We start from the raw sequence: 18,772 nt of genomic DNA, 5'->3' as shown, positions 1-18,772 counted from the left end.
TACCACTCCATCCCCTACAGCTATCTCCTCCTGTGCCACCATCCCCTCCCTCCTAGATTGTCAGCTCGAAAGAGCAGGGCCCTCGATCCCCTCGTGTTTTCCATTGTATTGTTATTGTTCTGTCACATGTTCTGTCACATGTTCTGTCCCCCTTTGTAATGTACAGCGCTGAGCGAACTATTGGCGCTTTATAAATACTGTATAATAATAATAATATTAATGAAATAACATTTTGAAAATATAAAAAATGAGCTACTGAAAATGTGAGCATTACAATAAAATTCACTATACAGTAGACTATAACATAATGTAAAATACTCACTGGAACCCTACGACAGTTTGCTGCTAAGCAGCTGACTTTCATAGATATGTAACTGAGAAGGGAAAAAAACCTACAGACCTTTATTACAATGCTCAGGGAGACATCTGATCACCATGCCACATAAGGTGAGCACCGACTAATCCTACTATCTTGATTCTTTTAAATAAAAAAATCCTTTAAGTATCTTATTAAATTGAAACTTACGTGTATGAAGCTATTTTTTAACTCATTCAGTGACCCTCTGAAATTGACCTTGTTATTGTAAATTATTAAAGGATATTACAAAAAAAAGGTCATTTGCTATTGGGGCGATAAAATAAAAAAATCTTGCTATTATCTGGACTGTTACATACTTTTTATTTAAAGTGGAACTATAGGCAAAAAGCAGTGGTTCTTTATATGAGCCCCCCCTGTAATAGTTTTATCAACTGTCACTTTAGCAGGGTGACAATGCTCTTGGTTCTGCAGTGAAATCCCACAGCAGCGTTGCCACCCTATGGACAAAGTAATCTTAAATGGTCTTTTTTAAATGTATTTATCATTTATTTCAGGTACTTATATAACGCCTTCAAATTGCACAGTGCTTTACATATATATTGTACATTCATATCAGTCCCAAACCCTCAAGGAACATACGATCTAAGGTACCTAACTCAAATTCATACATACTAGGGCCAATTTAGACAGGAGCCAATTAACCTATCAGCATGTCTTTGCATGGATTAAAGCTAGAACTTCAAGATTTGCAGGGAAACAAAAATTGGCACATCGCTGCTGACAGGGAAGAGCTCTGTATTGTTTATATTGACAGAGCTCTGCCCTGTCTTCCTCATCAGCAATCAGCAGGTCCCAGCTGTCAATCATTGGCCTGCTGATCGGCTTGTGATGTGTCTAATCACAGCTCAGCTGGGACGGATGTACCTAGTACCTGGGGAGGACTGACCATTTGGAAACTTGGGCACTGCCCGAGGGCCTGGGGTCAGTAGGGGGCCCCATGAGATGACCCTGGTACCTTTTTCATAGGCTTTTTTTAGTTTGGGCAAGGACACAGGGGTCCCATGATCCCCTATTGCCCGGGGGCCCCATGAGTTGTCAGTCCGCCCCTGCCTAGTACATAATCCAGAGTAGGAGAGCCAGCTTGCCGCCACACATCTAAGTGATGTGGTTGGCCAGCGGGTAAAATGAATAGATTGTTTTACAAGGTGAGGGTTCATATATGCTTTAGTTGGAAAAAAACAACAAACAGCAAAAACAAATAATATAGTGTATACAATTGTGACTCAAGTCATATTCTAATTGAATGTTATTAAAAATTCTCTTTTCTTTTCAATCTGCAGCTCTGTGATCTTCTGTAAAATGCAATGCAATATGGCTACCCGGAGGGGTTTTGTATACAGATGTACAGAATGCCCCCCAGAAATGACATTTCTGTAAAAAAGTGTTATCAGTTGTTGAAATTCCCAACAGATGATTTTGTTTCTCTATTTCCTTTAGCAGGGTGACAACGTTCTTCGTTCTGCAGTGAAATCCCACAGCAGCGTTTCCACCCTCTATACGAGGATATCTTAAATGGACATGTAGCTTTAAACGGATTAAAACTAGAACTTCAGGATTTTCCTTCCTGTATTAAAAAAATTGCCAACCTTCACTCACTCTCTCCAAGCTCCAGGTGATCTCTGGCATGCATCATGTACCCTATCTCTGACAGACTCTGCATATCTACCCACACCTGTAGAATGTCACCAGTCTCTGTGTGTCTGCTGTAGGACCTTTGCAGCCTTTTTTGGGCTCATTCACACGAGTGGCCAGGGGGAAGTAAAATCCAGCAGTTGAGCCATGGATTTACTGCCCCCTGACAGGCTCCTGACAGCTGTACACATGGTGCAGCCACAGTGAAAGTTAAAGTGGTTGTAAACCTCAGACATGAAGTATGAACAAAACTATAGCTACAGTATAGTCTTGTCTCAAACCAGAGTACTAAATTCAATTCTGTCTGCTGCCTTGTTCCTCTGCTATCTGCATGAATCATTTCTGACAAGATTTCCTGACACCAAGAGGTAACAAAAGGTGATGGGAGGGATTTCCAGCACACAGCCTGTGATTGACAGCCTCAGCCTTCCTTCGTGCTGTGTGAAGGGGGCTGTGTCCCATGTCCCTTCTCTCTAATCAGCTCTCCTTGAGCTATGAAGAGGGTAACTTCAGCTCCCCTCCACCTGCTTTCTGATGGTCATTCAAGCTCTATAAATTCTGAACTTTAAACAGATGTAGAGTAGAAATGGCTGCAGATAAACAGGTACAACTAATGTAGGAGGATTTGTTTTATCTCTGTGTATCACCTGAAGCCAGTTGCTTTACTTGGAATAAGTAAGGGTTTCTAACCACTTTACACAACATGTCACTTTTCCTGGTGGTGCAGCCAACGAACCTAACCCATTCAAGTGAATGAGGGTGCGCCACAACCGCGCTGCAAAGCATTTTGAAGGTTAAAATGACATATCGCCTGCTAGCTGCCTGTCAAATGCCCTCCGAAAGCAATCCACTTCATGTTGCATTCAGAGGTGTAGCTATGTTAGCCACAGGTGTGAATGAGACCTTCCAGTCTTTATACATTATTTATATTGAATATCATGTATGGTCCTTTTGGTGATGTCAGGGGCCACAGTTCAACCCCAGCAAGTTGACTACTGCTTTAAAGAGTTTAAACATTTTAAAAATGATTTTCTAAATAATATTTTACCATTAACGTTGTATCCCAGCACATTCTCTATCTGAGCGGAGGTGCTTCCTCGAGCTCCAAACTGCAGTAACCCCAGAGAGTTGGCCACACTGATTGGGGAGATCACTGAGTTAGTCCTGTTTTCTGTCTCCACTAACATCTGGTACAGCCTGACCGCAAAGTCCGTATTCAGCTCTCTGAGTCTCTCATACGAGTGGCTGTATCCTCGGCTGAAACAACTTAAACACACGAGCATCAGGAGCAGGTAAACTGGAGGCATGGAGAATGTGTGGCCAGGTGATCACCAGTCCTAGGGAATATAAATGGATAAAATACAGATGTGATACTGCATGTCAAACTACAGCATTTAATGCTTAAAGTGTTCCTAAACCCCGGACCCTGCATTCACTATATCTGGTCTCCCACAGTACACAGAACATGGAAATACAATTATTTTAGTAAATATAAACTGTTATATACCTTTTCTCATCAGCAGTTAGAGCAGTCTTGTGGCTTCTATCAGTATCCATCAGAGCACTGGTTAAGGCCTGTAGGAGGAGTTTTCTCTAGGAGGATGCAGAACCCCTGACCTCTGTCTGGGCAGTGCTGATTGGCCCTGTGCTGATAACATGCACTGTCCCAAAAAAACCAACCCTCTCTAGCAATACACACCAAACTGAGCATGTGCAGAGTGACTCCGCACAATATATCTTATCATGTGATAAGAGGAAGACACTAGAAGAAGGGAATATCAGAGAAGACAGGATCAAACAGCCTTTTTACACAATGCAGAGGATTAACCCCTTAAATTCCACAGTGAGTATAACAAGCATGCTTTACTGCATATACAGACTGATTTTACTGTTGTGGGTTTAGTAACACTTTAAATCAGACCTAAAGCCAGACATTAAAATCTATAAGCTTTAACATGTCATTTCAAAAGCTGATTTACATTCTTTTCATCCTGCAGCTTTCATTAATATAATATCTGCTGATCCTGCCATGAAAGTCCTTGTTTAGGCCCTTCCTATTATGGGTTGACAACTGTCTCACAATGGTGCTCCTGAATTGCCACTCCATCATATAAGCCCCTTTTTGGGGCCTACATGCAGATGTGCTGACATACATTGCACAGGCATGATCTACTGTTGTAACTATGTATGTGTAAAAAAAATAGGATGCTAAAGTGTGCCCTCCCTCGGCTCTTTTACTTGGCATTATAAAACACAAATACTATGAAAATACTCTCAGAGCTAGACAAGGTCCTATGGCACCCAGGACTAGGATGCCAAAGTTCCAACAAACCCAACCTGTAGGCAACCTGCCTGCACATATTTTAAAAGTTAGTACTGCATGAACAAATGTAAATTTACAAACAAAGGTTTACATACAAAAGAGCCTGCAAAAATATTTAGGGCAAAAAGAAATAAAGAATTTATTAAAAACTAATTAGGTTTAACTAAGGGCTAAAAGGAACTAAAATGTTGTTTTTTTTAAGCTTCTATAGTGTCCCCTTGTGTACATAGTTTGTGAGTGTAGTTAGAGGCCTGAGTGTGAGTCAGAAGGTTTACTTCAGGACAGGCTGGAGGGTTCTACAGGTCAGTCCTCTGGTACCTGTCTCTGCTCTAGAAGCTTGGAGAGGTTTCTAGAAGCCAGTTGGTGGAGGCCAGGAGGAGCTTATCTGCATATTCATGGGAAACTGACCAATCCCAGGCAAGAGGCCAGCAGTTTGGCAGACTGGCCCATAAATATGAGAGTGCCTAGCCAGCAGGGGAGTCAGGTGGAAGATGGAGTACTGGGGAGTGTTGTTGTTAGCCTGGGAGGGCACTGCAGAGGAAGGGGGCTTTGCCTCTAGGCTGGAGGTCGGAAGAAAGCTGAAAGAGGGAGCTCCACTGCCTGTCCACCAAGAAAGGACAGCATGGAAGGAAACCAGTCCAGCAAAATCCCTAAAGCAATTCATCCAAAGATGCAGGACACAAGGATAGTGTGAGTACCTCTATACCTCTACAGGAGAGAAGGCTGCAAGGTGCCCGACCAGTTCTCCCTGGGACAGTACTGCAAGTCTGCTTCAGAATCTCTTGCCTCAGGATACTCTTCAAAAGACAGCCAGGTGGATGGGTAGTTCTAGCTGGGGTCTGAAGAGGTTAATTTGAAAGGGACCAAGTGTACCTCATAGAGAGTGTGTTACTGACCTGTCAAGAGACTGTTGCCACTCCGGAGGAAGTGAAGAGTCCAGGATCCTACATTTTGTGAAGTTTTTCCTCAGACATTTTGTTCTAGTCAAGTTGGCATTACATATACCCCTAGACCCTATCCAAGTTGTTTATCCCCAAATAAAACAACAAAAACAAGCCCATGGACTGGTTACTGACTCTGCATGAAATTTGGAAAATGCGTGTTGCCTGGTCATGCAGGAAAATAGGGGGAACTAAAATCAGTGGCTCTCAAGAGGGTAGCGCTACACTTTTTTGTTGATATATGTTTATTTCCATATATGGACCCTTGCACAAGAACACATGCCATGTTTTCAGGCACTCAGACTTTTTTCTTTTTCCTGATCTAAATGCAGCCTTTTGTTTTTAATTGGCCTCTACACACAGTAAATAAATGCTGCATATAGGTAAGTAAAAAAAATAAAAATACAAAAATCTGTTCTGCTGATCAGTATTTTATTTTATGGATGGACTGATGGCTTTATTCAACCTCACCAACTATGTAACTATGTGCATACATGTGCAAATATGCACGTTTACACACATACACCACACCCCATTGATTGTGCAAATTCAGAAAAATAAAGTGCATAAAACTCCAAAATGCAATAGATTAAAGTACATCAAAAACATTCAAAAGTGCAAATGTGATATATATAAAAAGTCCATATACATAAGTCCAACTTCAAAGTGCTGAATGAAGAGCGATCCTCATAAATACAATCAATCTCTCTTCATACTGAAGTGGCATGAAAAGACTCCAATCACCTGAGTGAACCATGTAAATCATGCCTATTACCAGATTCGGTGGACCACCATATTAGAAGATATGGAGAATCACTGGCACCCTGTATCCCTTTTAGGTAAAGCAGACATATGAAACCTCTCATATTTATAATCATTTCTAAGCAAATTTCATGCTTGACAAAAATATGCACATTAGCAGTCTTTATATATTAGGTATTCAGTGACATTTATACCTATAGAAAACTGTATCTGGGATTTAGTCATAAATGTAATTACATCCCAGCAACCACCCCTTAGACTAGATGATTGGTCAGATAGTCTCTGTCAACACCCACCTTGATGTGAAGAAAAGCAAGGAATGAACACCTAACTGGACTGAGAGAGCCACTTTACCGTCTTTGCTTATTCATTGGATTCTTAAACCAGGACATTGTTAAGTATTCTCACCCTCAACTCCTATTAATTTCTCTGTTACTTGTTATCTCTTTGTTACTTTGTAATATCTGTTTTTTTGTAAATATTTTATTTGCACCATTTTTACATTTTCATTATTAAACGCTATTTTGAAAAGTGTTAAAACTGTCTCTAACATGCTAACACAAACAAAAAGAATCCCTGTCTCTTGAAGAGCGCTACATGTATATGATAAATCTCTGAATATACCTGTCTGTGGTGACAGTGTGTGTACAGGAGTTTATTTTAAAATCGTAATTGCTATTGCTAATCTTGTGAAAGTTTCCATCTTCGGTGGTGGCATTTTAAAGAGTTAATTGCTTAGTTAACTAAACTCAGTAACAATCACTCACAGTCTGTTGGCACCTAGATTGTGGTCCTGCAAGCTGGAAAATCTTTGTGTAGTGTGGGGCTGAGAGTGCCTTTGTTGCGTAAGTGACAGCGCGTTGTTGCGTTAGTCGGACACCCCTGTTCGGCACAGTTTAAACTGTATTTTATGAAAAAACATGACAATTATTTATACCAAGTGCTTTAGCAAACTAAATGTCATCCAGTTAGGGATTAGATATACTTTATTTTCATCTGTTTGACAATTTCTCTAAGGTAAAAATTAAAATCTGGAAGTATTCACCTAGATTTAATAAATAAATCTATAGCAAGATGTTTTTTTCACTGACCCACCTAAAATGTTACACTTGAAAAATCATGATGAAGTTGAGCTTTTTAAAAGAAAATTCTTATAGTAACAACATTTCCTAGGAGTAGTATTCAAATAGTCATGAGAGAACTTCATTTTACATGTAACCAAGGATATGTAGTGCTACCCCCTCGAGGGCTGCTGAGTTTTTGGGTCCACCCTAAGCTCTGCACAGCCAGACAAAACTCATTTTCCAGCACTCTCATCTGAAGTCAGTAAAACAGTCCTTGATCTTGGTTTTGTTGTTTTTATTAGGGTTTAACAACTTGGATGGGGTCTAGGGGTGTATGGAATGCCCAAGGAACTGTACAACTTTGAGGATGAACTTCTCATCAAAAATGGACAAAAATCAGCAAACGATCTCTGTAAGGAGCACTTGGTCCCCTTTGGTGAACCTCGTAAGAACCCAGATGAAAATCCCTCATCCACTGGCTGTCCGGAGGGTGTCCCTGAGCAAGGGATTCCAAGATCTACAATAAAGTAGTCCCAGGGAGAACTAGTTGGGTATTGCACCTGACCGCCCTCTCCCTTCTTTGGTCCAGGGAGTGTAGGAGTACTCACACTTTCCTGTTCCTGTAGCTTAATGGGTTACAGCTGCTTTCAGATTTTACTCAGGGTTAGCTCCTTCCCTGCTAACATTCTGTCTTTCCTAGTAGACTGTGTGACAGTGGAGTTCCTTCTGTCTGGCTTCAGTCTGTAGGTAGCCACCCCCCCCCCCCCCCATCTGCTGGGGTCCCTTCCTGGGCTCCACACACCAGCACCATACTTCACTCCATCTTCCACTCAACTCCAACTAATCCTGCTGATCAGGCTCTCCCATATTTAAGGGTTGTCCTAGCCACAATGCCAGGCCTCCTGCCTGGGGATTGGCCCGGTTCCCTCAAACATGCAAATCCAGGCCTCCTCCCCTCCTCTGCCCCTCTTCTAGAAAGTGCCAGAGCTTTTTACAAGGGTGGGAAGGCTCCAGAAGCTCTGTCCTGTAGAGCCTCCCAGCCTGTATTGAGGTAACCTCAATGCTTCACTTCCAGGCTGACTCAACCCAGGCTTCTAGCAAGCCTCTGACTGACAGGACAAAAATCCTATCTAAACTGGAGGAATTTATGTATTCTGTTCTCAAAGAGGATTGACTTTTAAATTTGGAAGACTTCTATAACAAAATAAAAATGGGGTGATTATTTTTAATTGTTATTAGAATTCTCTTTTATTCAATTGTTATTATTCTTTGCTATTATAGATGGCATTGTATAGTACAGCCATTCCCAACCTTTTTATCAAGGAGAATAGTTTTCAGGTCTCGGGGAACCCCAACTAAAATTATTTAATCTACAACTTATGATACATTAGCATGATTGGTATGTTTTTTAAATAATTAATTAGGTTCCACTGAATGAAACAAAGAATAATAATGGCCAGAAAAGAAATAGACAGTGAACATTTTAGTGCCCCCTTTCTTTGGTGGCCAATGTCGGCAGGAGATCAATCTGCCATTGCTCTCTTCTCAAGGACCCCTAGCAACCTCTGGAGGAACCCCAGAGTTCCTGAGAACCCTGGTTGAGAAAGGCTGGTATAGCAGTACAATATCCCTTGTTATATCTGAAACAAAAAAATGCTTTGATAATGTTATCCTTGCAGTGTGACGTGTCTCGAATTTTCAGTGGAGATGTCCTAGCACGCCATACAGGTTATATAACAATTAAAAAAATAAAATAATTGTGGGTAAATTAATTTCACAAAAATTACTCATCCCTATTCTTGAATGATTGCTGACAAAATGTAAAACTAATCTGACAGTGTAATAACAGAAGATCCTACAGTTAAAGGTCCCATAGTGCCTGTTCTTCAAATAACTGATGGACACATTGCAGTGTCTGCCATTTGTTCCTTCCAGTCCTGAAATCTTTTTTATCTATATTTTTATTGAACTTCAAATTTAGTTTATGTTTACTACAGAACATCAATAGTTTCTGTTCTAATAATAATTTTAAATAACTGTAATTCCAATAATAGAAATTTTAATGATGATGGAAGATTGTGACTAATACAAACAGAATGACACCCTATGATGAGTATAGAGTAAAGCTGGTAATTTTTTTACTTCAGCCAACTGAAGGAAAAAAAGCTGAGTGCAATTCCCTAACAACACATTTGATGTGGATGTGGGAATCCTCCCCACTGTGTAGTTGTATTCAGACACAGGAACCCTCCTGCCATTAGAATGCACTGATCAGTGCTGCAGCACATTGGCTGCATGTGCTTGACCTGTAAACATTTTTCAACAAGCCCGTTCGTGAAAAGTTGATCCTATTGAACTGGCCAAATCTCAATCCATGTATAGCCAGCTTAAGAGTCCTTGATTTTACATTTATATTACATTTTATTTTATCATTTTTAAACTAAAAAATGAAAGCCCAGCTCCAGGCAGAAAAAAATATCCCTTGCAGTGGGGCTGTGTCTGCCCTGCAAGGGTTAATAGCTCATTTGGTCCAGGGGAGAGGAGAAACAATTTTATCTACCTGATCTTCCACTCAACTGGCAAATGGCAGAGGGCGCTCCCCCATGCTCCGGAGCTGGACTGCCCTTGGTGTCCTCATGTTCAGAGCAGGACTATGGACCCTGCTCTGGTCTTGATGATGTCAGGACCCTAGACCGCTAGAGTGTGGGGGTGCAGAAGCTGTGGGGACTGATCTGGCTGCAGAGGGTGAGGTAAGTGTATCTCCATTTATTGTTTCCCTAGGCCAGCCTTTCTTAAACTTTTTACCGTTGGGGAATCCTTGAAATAATTTTCAGGTGTTGGGGAAACCCTGCTAAAATCAATTCATTGGGGGGTAAGTGGGAACAATGTCACTTACATTGAAGGTCAGTGGGAAGAAATCCCCCTTACAGTGGTACTCAGAATGACACCCTTAAAGTGGTAGTAAACTGCCAAAAAAAAAGAAAAAAAATTCCCCTGCAAAATAACGTCATAATGTGCTAGTATGCATCGCATACAAGCACATTGTGAAAGACTTACCTTAGAATGAAGCCCTCCAGCAGCATGCTGTCATTGCTGACAGGGCTTCCATCTTCACCCGATCTTCCTTCTGGGTTCACGGGTTCTGGCTACTTAATTGGCCGAACCGCGATGACATCACTCTTGTGCATGTGCGCGGGAGTCTAGGCCTCAGAGCAGAGCTATATATACTGTTCCTTCAGAGCGCATGCGCTGTTGACATCATTGGCTCCAGGGACACTGAATATCTCCTAAACAGTGCACGCTTAGGAGATATTCCTTGTGCCTACAGCTAAGCTTTATTATAAGCTTACCTTTAGGTACAAGTGTCCAGTGGGAGTTTAATTCTACTTTAAAGTGGTTGTAAAGTCTGCTTAAAGTGTTACTAAACCCTCAACAGTAAAATCAGTCTGTATATACAGTAAAGCATGCTGGTTATACTCACTGTGCAACCTAAGGGGTTAATCATCTGCATTGTGTAAAAAGGCTGTTTTATCCTGTTTTCTCTGCCCCTCCTCTTGCTCAACTATCCACGCTGATAACACAGACTGAACCCATAGCCCTTCTGCACATGATCAGTATAGTGTGTATTACTAGAGAGGTTTTTTTTCTTGGGAGAGTGCATGTGATCAGCATAGGGCCAATCAGCACGGTCCAGCAGAGGTCAGGGGTTTTGCATCCTCCTAAAGCAGAAAGAAAACTCCTCCTACAAGCTTTAACCAGTGCTCTGCTGAAGTCATTTTAATAAGACTTACCTGTAGGTACAGTCAGAGGCATATTTACCACAAGGCAAACAAGGCATTTGTCTAGGGTGGCATATTTCATGGGGGCAGAGGAATTTTTCAGGGGGACAGCGCCACCCCCTGAAAGAAGGGATGGAAGAAGAGACACGCACAGCATAGGGACCAGGTGGGATCTGAGAGAGGCTGCGGAATGCTTGATGGTGTATGCAGAGCCTGACTCTTGTTCCCAGGGATGTCCAGAGCTGTGAAGGTGGGTGTCTTCTTTCTTCACTGGGGGGTTGCCAGTGTATGGGGGGCAGTGGTAGTGGAAGGCTCTCTTCTCAGGTGGGGGTGGGGGGGCTGGGGTGTTATTGGTCAATGTCAGGCACTCTTCGTGGGGGATGTTGGTCAGTGTCAGGGTCTCTCCGTGTGGGGGAGGCGATTTTTGTGTTGCCTGGGGTAGCACGAAACCTAAATACACCACTGGGTACAGTGAATATCTCCTAAAGTTGCGGTGTTTAGAAGATATTCATACTGGATGCTGCCGGTGTCGTCACCCATGCTGTCCCTTCAGAGCTCTGTGTCGTACACCATGACCCCCATGTATGGGAGTGATGTCATCGCGGCTCAGCCATTCAAAGGACCTGAGCCAGTGAAAGCAGAAGGAAGACCAGGGGAAGATGCTGGGGGGCTTCTTTCTAAGTCAAGTATTTCATAATGTGCTAGTATGTGATACATACTAGCACATTATGCCATTATTCAGGGGATTTAAGCGGTTTACTGCTGCTTTTAAGATAGCTAAAAAGTTCACTGGTGTCATGCTGCTGACTCTGCCAAGTGATGTTGGCTCTAAAACTATGTAGGCACCATAAAAAAGGAGGTCAATCAGCCACAGCTCAAGGAACCCCTAGCAACCTCTGGAGGAACCCTCGGGTTCCACAGAACCCTGACTGAGAATAGCTGCTCTAGACATAAATAAACAGTTAACCCTTGCAGTGTGGACACAGCCCCACTTCAAGGATAATTTTTTCTTAGCCCAGAGTTGGGTTTTAAATAAATCAGTACAGCACCCTGCTATTATTATACAATATTCCTGATCTGTGTGCTTTTTCTGGGTTAAATGCAGTGCAGATAGATAGTGAACATTACATATTACAGAACATGGTGGAATCAGGAGACATGGGAATCTTGCTCATTAGAGCTTACAGTATAAAACAACCATGAACACTATGAACTATGAACACAAATGGTGTGCATTATACACATTTTGTATCAGAATCGATCTTAGAGATTGACAAAAGTCACAACTTTGTTTTTCATTTAATTGTTTTATTTTTTTCATTGCACGAGTTTACCTTAACAATCTATTAACATTATATTGTAGTCAGGTAGACCCTCACCTTACACAATTGTTGGTGAAATTTGCTGATGTAACACATCAAATCTGGAAAAAAACATGTGTGGCCAACAATCTGAGCAGTCTATTAACTGAAATCAGACAGTCCAGGGTACATTTTTGGCCAATCCTTATCAGAGATCTGTTATCAGTGGTAGCCCATGCTTAACCTGACTGTCATATGTACTTCCCAAAACCACAGGTATCTTAATACAGTTTTTGTGGGTGCCATTAAACTCCTTGTGTTGAAAATTAAAACAATATCAACATAAATAAAATAATTTCTCATTACATATATTCACGTTTCATTATTATATTTTATTATATTTAAAAAATGTCTATTTAGAACCTGTAATAATGAAACGGGGCAGGATTGGATATATTGTCCTTAATATCCAACCACATTCATGGATTCTTTTTATCAGGAACAAGAGATGGCATCTGATAGGCTACTATATCTGCCATTGTTTCTTTGTTTCTTTTACTCCAGTATTCAAAAATTCCCACACAATAGGTTGATTTCTTAAAACTGGAGTTGTCCATGACAATATGTGGTCAGATTTTATTTAATTGGAAAGATGAATACTATAAGGAACAGCGTTACAGTTGCTCCAGTTTTTATCTGTCATCTCCAATATTTGTACATCTTTTCTCTAGCTTTAGCTTAGGCAGAAACAATCTACAGGTTTGTGATTTTGTATGTAGTTGCATCCCATTCATTGTGTAGAGATTGATTCATGGCAGGCGTCTGCTGGTGTACTCACAGTTTGCCTTGTGTTGCACCTCCTCTACGTATCTCTCTGTGAATCTCCTTCTGTCAGGCACTTTGATGTGTGGATGTGTAAAGCTAAGTCATGAGACTGCATTGAAAGGGATAGTCGGTGACTGCAGTCTCTTTTGGCGATGTCTGTACCACTCTGGCCAAATTCCTGTGTACTGGTGGATCTATATAGAGCCAGGCAGAGAGGCTGGTCACTCACCAGCAAATCCAGTGCAAGGCACAAGAAGGGACACTTGGAGATACAGTCAGCACTTTTCATTCAATCTTTACAACAGTGTGACCTGATTATACTTCAGCGGATTTTTATGCTATATAGGCATGGCTATAAATAGTAAAGCCTTTGACAATAGTCTATTTGAAGTATTGATATATGTTTCGTATTGGTCTTTTGAATAAGAAACATTTTTTGTTAAAAATATCAAAGCTCCAGTTTCAGACCTACTGTGAACAATTATATAACTTAAACCCAAACAGTCATGCTTATGAAAATCCAAAACTTCTTAACCCTTTCATCTGGTCCTTTCTCAGAATTAAGCTAAATGGCTAGAACATCCCATAATGTCCAAGTGTCTATAGTACTTAAAATAAATAAAATCTGGCAAAAGTCCTGGGCCAAATGACCTAACAGTGTCCCTGGGTCATAGCTTCACCCCACACTTTGTGTCTGCGTTCAACTCCCTTACAGAGCTTCCCTCACCTTTCCCACGTTTACTGGAAGCCAATATCACTGTTCATCATAAGGAGGGCAAATATCTACCCTAAGTCACTAACTATTGCCCAATAGTGCTCTTTAAAGTGGTAGTAAACTCTTTAAAAAAAAAAGTTCCCCCTGCAATATTATAATGTGCTAGTATGCACTACATACTAGCACATTATACAGGTGAAACTCGAAAAATTAGAATATCGTGCAAAAGTTCATTTATTTCAGTAATGCAACTTAAAAGGTGAAACTAATATATGAGATAGACTCATTACATGCAAAGCAAGATAGTTCAAGCCGTGATTTGTCATAATTGTGATGATTATGGCTTACAGCTCATGAAAACCCCAAATCCACAATCTCAGAAAATTAGACTATTACATGCAATCAATAAAACAAGGATTGTACATAGAAAAATATCGGACCTCTGAAAAGTATAAGCATGCATATGTACTCAGTACTTGGTTTGGGCCCCTTTTGCAGCAATTACTCAATGTGGCGTGGCATGGAAGCTATCAGCCTGTAGCACTGCTGAGGTGTTATGGAAGACCAGGATGCTTAAATAGCGGCCTTCAGCTCTTCTGCATTGTTCGGTCTCATGTCTCTCATCTTTCTCTTGGCAATGCCCCATAGATTCTCTATGGGGTTCAGGTCAGGCGAGTTTGCTGGCCAATCAAGCACAGTAATCCCACGGTCATTGAACCAGGTTTTGGTGCTTTTGGCAGTGTGGGTAGGTGCCAAGTCCTGCTGGAAAATGAAGTCCGCATCCCCATAAAGCCCGTCTGCGGAAGGAAGCAAAGTGCTCCAAAATATCCTGGTAGACAGCTGCGTTGACCCTGGACTTAATGAAGCACAGTGGACCAACACCAGCAGATGGCATGGCTCCCCAAATCAACACAGACTGTGGAAACTTCACACTGGACTTCAAGCATCTTGCAGTGTGTGCCTCTCCATTCTTCCTCCATACTCTGGGTCCTTGGTTTTCAAATGAGATGCAAAAGTTGCTTTCACCAGAAAAGAGGACTTTGGACCACTGAGCAACAGACCAGGTCTGTTTTTCTTTAGCCCGGGTAAGACGCTTCTGACGTTGTTTGTTGTTGAGGAGCGGCTTGACAAGAGGAATACGACATTTGAAGCCCATGTCCAGGATCCGTCTGTGTGTGGTGGCTCTTGATGCACTGACACCAGCCTCAGTCCACTCCTTGTGAAAGTCCCCAACACTTTTGAATGGCCTTTTCCTGACAATCCTCTCCAGGCTGCGGTCATCCCTGCTGCTTGTGCACCCTTTTCTTCCACACTTTTCCCTTCCAAATAACTAACTCTATTAACGTGCTTTGATACAGCATTTTGGGAACATCCAACTTATTTTGCAATTACCTTTTGAGGTTTTCCCTCCTTATGGAGGGTGTCAATGATGGTTTTCTGCACAACTGTCAGGTCAGCAGTCTTTCCCATGATTGTGATTCCTACTGAACCAGACTGAGAGACCATTTAAAGGCTCAGGAACCCTTTGCAGGTGTTATGGCTTAATTAGCTGATTAGAGTGGGACACTTTGAGCCGAGAATATTGCACCTTTTCACAATATTCTAATTTTCTGAGATTGTGGATTTGTGGTTTTCATGAGCTGTAAGCCATAATCATCACAATTATGACAAATCACGGCTTGAACTATCTTGCTTTGCATGTAATGAGTCTATCTCATATATTAGTTTCACCTTTTAAGTTGCATTACTGAAATAAATGAACTTTTGCACGATATTCTAATTTTTCGAGTTTCACCTGTAAGAGACTTACTTTGAAACAAAGCTCTCCAGCAGTCTTCACCCAGTCTACCTTCCGGGTTTGCAATCTCTGGCCGGCTGACTGGCCAAGCCACGATTAGTCTTGGCAGTGATACCTGGCTCTGAAGGAGTGGCATGGGTTTGCCGTTCCTTCAGTAAGGGAGAATGTCACCAGCACACCGAGGATCACCAATATGGGTCCAAAAGTTTTAATGAACAATCACATAGTTACAGCAAGGTAACGTTTCGGAGTCTCGCAGGACCCCTTCATCTCATGTGTCACATGCCTAATGAAAGGGTCCTGTGAGACTCTGAAACATTAAAATGATATGTCTCCCCACAGAGTCATCTGATCTCAACCATTTACATGAGCATGAATGCCAGTCAAACTCCCAATGTTGGGTCGGCATTCGAATCATCGGAAAAAGACCTGGATAAATACTGACAGTGGAGGATTGGGAGCTAGTAAACTGTATGATCCACAAAGGTTCCCTCGATGTAAGAATCCAGTAAAATGGATGTTACGGAATGGAAATTATGGTCCAGATGGTATAGAATGTTCTTGTTACTGCTCAAACTCTTTCCCCTAAAATGACTAATAGATGCTGGTGAAGTGAAAAGAAAGAGAATATGGTGACAATGCACTGAAATGCAAACTTACTGGTGGGAAGTACACCACATTACTGCAGTGGTATCCAGCCACCTTCTAAATTATATACCATCTCAATACCTCAGCACCATACTGCTCTTCCTAACAAACACTACTTTAAATCCTTAGCTATGCACATGGTCAAGACAGCCAGAATGTGCATTCCCATCCATTGGCTGTCTAAACACACCCCTACTTTACAGGAATCAGTCCTAAGATTGGACAAAATTTCTGATGTAAAAGAATGATGTCTGTCCTTATCTAAGGGAGTCACACTATGCTTTACTACTAACCAAAAGGTACTACTTAGGTTTCTGAAAGTGACACATTCTCTGGATGCTGGGTGGGCAGCGTTAGAGGGGGTCCGGCCTTCCCAGACATGGAAGAGGGCCCTTCTGGGTAAGCACCCACCATTCCAGGCCATAATCCGAACCCCTCCCTCCCTTTTCCATATTCTTCCCATCTATCCTTCCCTGATCCCCTATCCCTCCCTATGTCACCTCTCTCCTTGACCTCTGTGGCAATCCCTCTTTAGATAGGAGTGGTATAGATAGTTGGCTGTCATAGGTTATAGAAATATTCTTCTGCCAGCTCATAACTTTTGTGTGTAGGGGTTTTTACTCTATCACACCACCAAGGAATCAAGCCCACAAGATGTTATCTCCCCCAAAAACCAACACCAGGCATTAAAGTACTCACAGGTGAGATGGTCCTAGGAAAAAAATATCACTTCCCCTTAATTTCTACTGGGTATCCAGCCTTCAACCGCTGCTTCCTCCAATTTCTTTTTGGGTATTGTTTCCCAACATCCCAGTTATATTCTATGTGTATTTAGAACTACCTGTACAATAGAGCTGTATGTACAAAAACAGTAACAATTTATTAAGGAAAAAAAAATCAAAGTTTTATAATAGTTTCTATATGATTTACTTATTTATTTTCTTATATTTAATATCTCATTCTAACAATATTCTACAATACAGCAAAATATACCTAATATATACAATGTTGTATAAGGGCTATGTGACACGGGCAATCTTGATGCTGGTGACAAATCACCAGTGTCAGAATTGTTAAGAGATAGTTTGCCAGTCTTTAATGAGTTGCTCCATTGCTAGCAGGGCAAACAAGCTGTGTTACAAGTGAGCGATATTTGTCAATGCTTGGAGCCAGCAAAGGAGCAATTCAACGGAGGTTAATGGAATACTGTGTGGCACTGATGCTGATGAAGTGTTGCAGAGTCTTTATTTGCTTCTTGTTTTTTTTTTTTTTAACCACTTGCCATCCAGAAGATTTACCCCCCTTCCTGACCAGGCCATTTTTTGCAATACGACGCTGCGATACATTAACTGACAATTGCGCGGTCATGCAACTCTGTATATAAAATAAATCTATGTCCTTTTTTCCTACAAATAGAGCTTTCTTTAGGTGGTATTTGATCACCTGTGCAGCTTTTTTTTTTTGCGCTATAAACAACCGACAATTTAAAAAAAAAACAAAAACATTATTTTTAACATTTAGCTATAAAACATATCCAGTAAAAAAATTTAAAAAATTGAATTTCTTCATAAATTTAGGAAAAAAATGTATTCTGTTACATGTCTTTGCTAAAAAAAATCTCAATACATGTAAATTAATTGGTTTACGTGAACGTTATAGCGTCTACAAATGGTGGTATATATACTGAAATTTTTACAATATGAAAAAGTGCAGCGCTAATAAACAAATTAAATGTGCTATATCAGAGTCTGGCCACACCCTCAAACAGACAGTATAAAGTCCATAGGAGCAATGTCCCGTAAATGACAAATGGATGAAATGGTGACTTTGTTACTCCCAGTGAGGGGACCTCTGGGTATTAATATTGCGCTTATCTAATGCGCATCTGGTGAGTGCGCATTTCTTATATTTCCTACACTGTTTTAACGAGTGCCTCACTGGGAGTAACAAAGTCACCATTTCATCCATTTGTCATTTACCGGACATTGCTCCTATGGACGTTATACTGTCTGTTTGAGGGTGTGGCCAGACTCTGATATACCACATTTAATTTGTTTATTACGCTGCACTTTTTCATATTGAATATATTCGAGAGGTTATATGGTTTTCCTTGTAGTGTATCAGCAGCTTATGTTCTCATCATCTTAGCGCTCGCTGAATCACCTTTATATACTGGAATTTTTATTTTTATTTTTTTTACACTAGTAATGTTGTCAATCAGCGACTTATAGTGGGACTGCGGGACTGCTGTGCAGAGAAATACACAGCAGTATGTTTACACACAGGTCTCTCCCCTGTCAGTTGTACATGGCGATCGCTGGGTGCTGGCGCGGAATCTCTGGCCAGGACCCTGTGATTGACATCCCTAGCTGCACGCACGTGCCACCTATCTGGAACTGCAAATCACACACACACATATATATATATATATATATATATATATATATATATATATATATATGTGTGTGTGTGTGTGATCTTGTGCAGCCCTGACACCCTGTAGCAGTAGTTCTACTATAGGACAGCAGGAAGGCAGTTAAAAAGAAACAATCTTCTGGACAATATGTACAATCATGGCCAAAAATATTGGCACCCCTACATTTCT

General features: G+C 41.1%; 1 protein-coding gene across 1 annotated transcript in view; it reads right to left on the bottom strand.

The window, feature by feature from the left end:
• The window catches only part of LOC149440041 (serpin E3-like), a 52,987-nt gene extending 39,773 nt beyond the window's left edge, over window positions 1-13,214 (bottom strand). Inside the window, exons 1-2 of the mRNA XM_089659011.1 lie at window positions 13,020-13,214; window positions 3,060-3,348 (exon numbers count right to left, since the gene is read on the bottom strand). Of these exons, the coding sequence (XP_089515137.1) occupies window positions 3,060-3,318 (259 nt within the window). The 5' untranslated portion in view covers window positions 3,319-3,348; window positions 13,020-13,214. The remainder of the gene's footprint in view (window positions 1-3,059; window positions 3,349-13,019) is intronic.
• Between the last annotated feature and the right edge of the window lie 5,558 nt (window positions 13,215-18,772).

This window comes from Staurois parvus, unplaced genomic scaffold (assembly GCF_062004578.1).
Source record: "Staurois parvus isolate SC_StPar_1 unplaced genomic scaffold, SC_StPar_1.0 ptg001125l, whole genome shotgun sequence".
Classification (NCBI taxonomy): domain Eukaryota; kingdom Metazoa; phylum Chordata; class Amphibia; order Anura; family Ranidae; genus Staurois; species Staurois parvus.
This window is presented reverse-complemented; position numbering and strand designations above follow the sequence as displayed.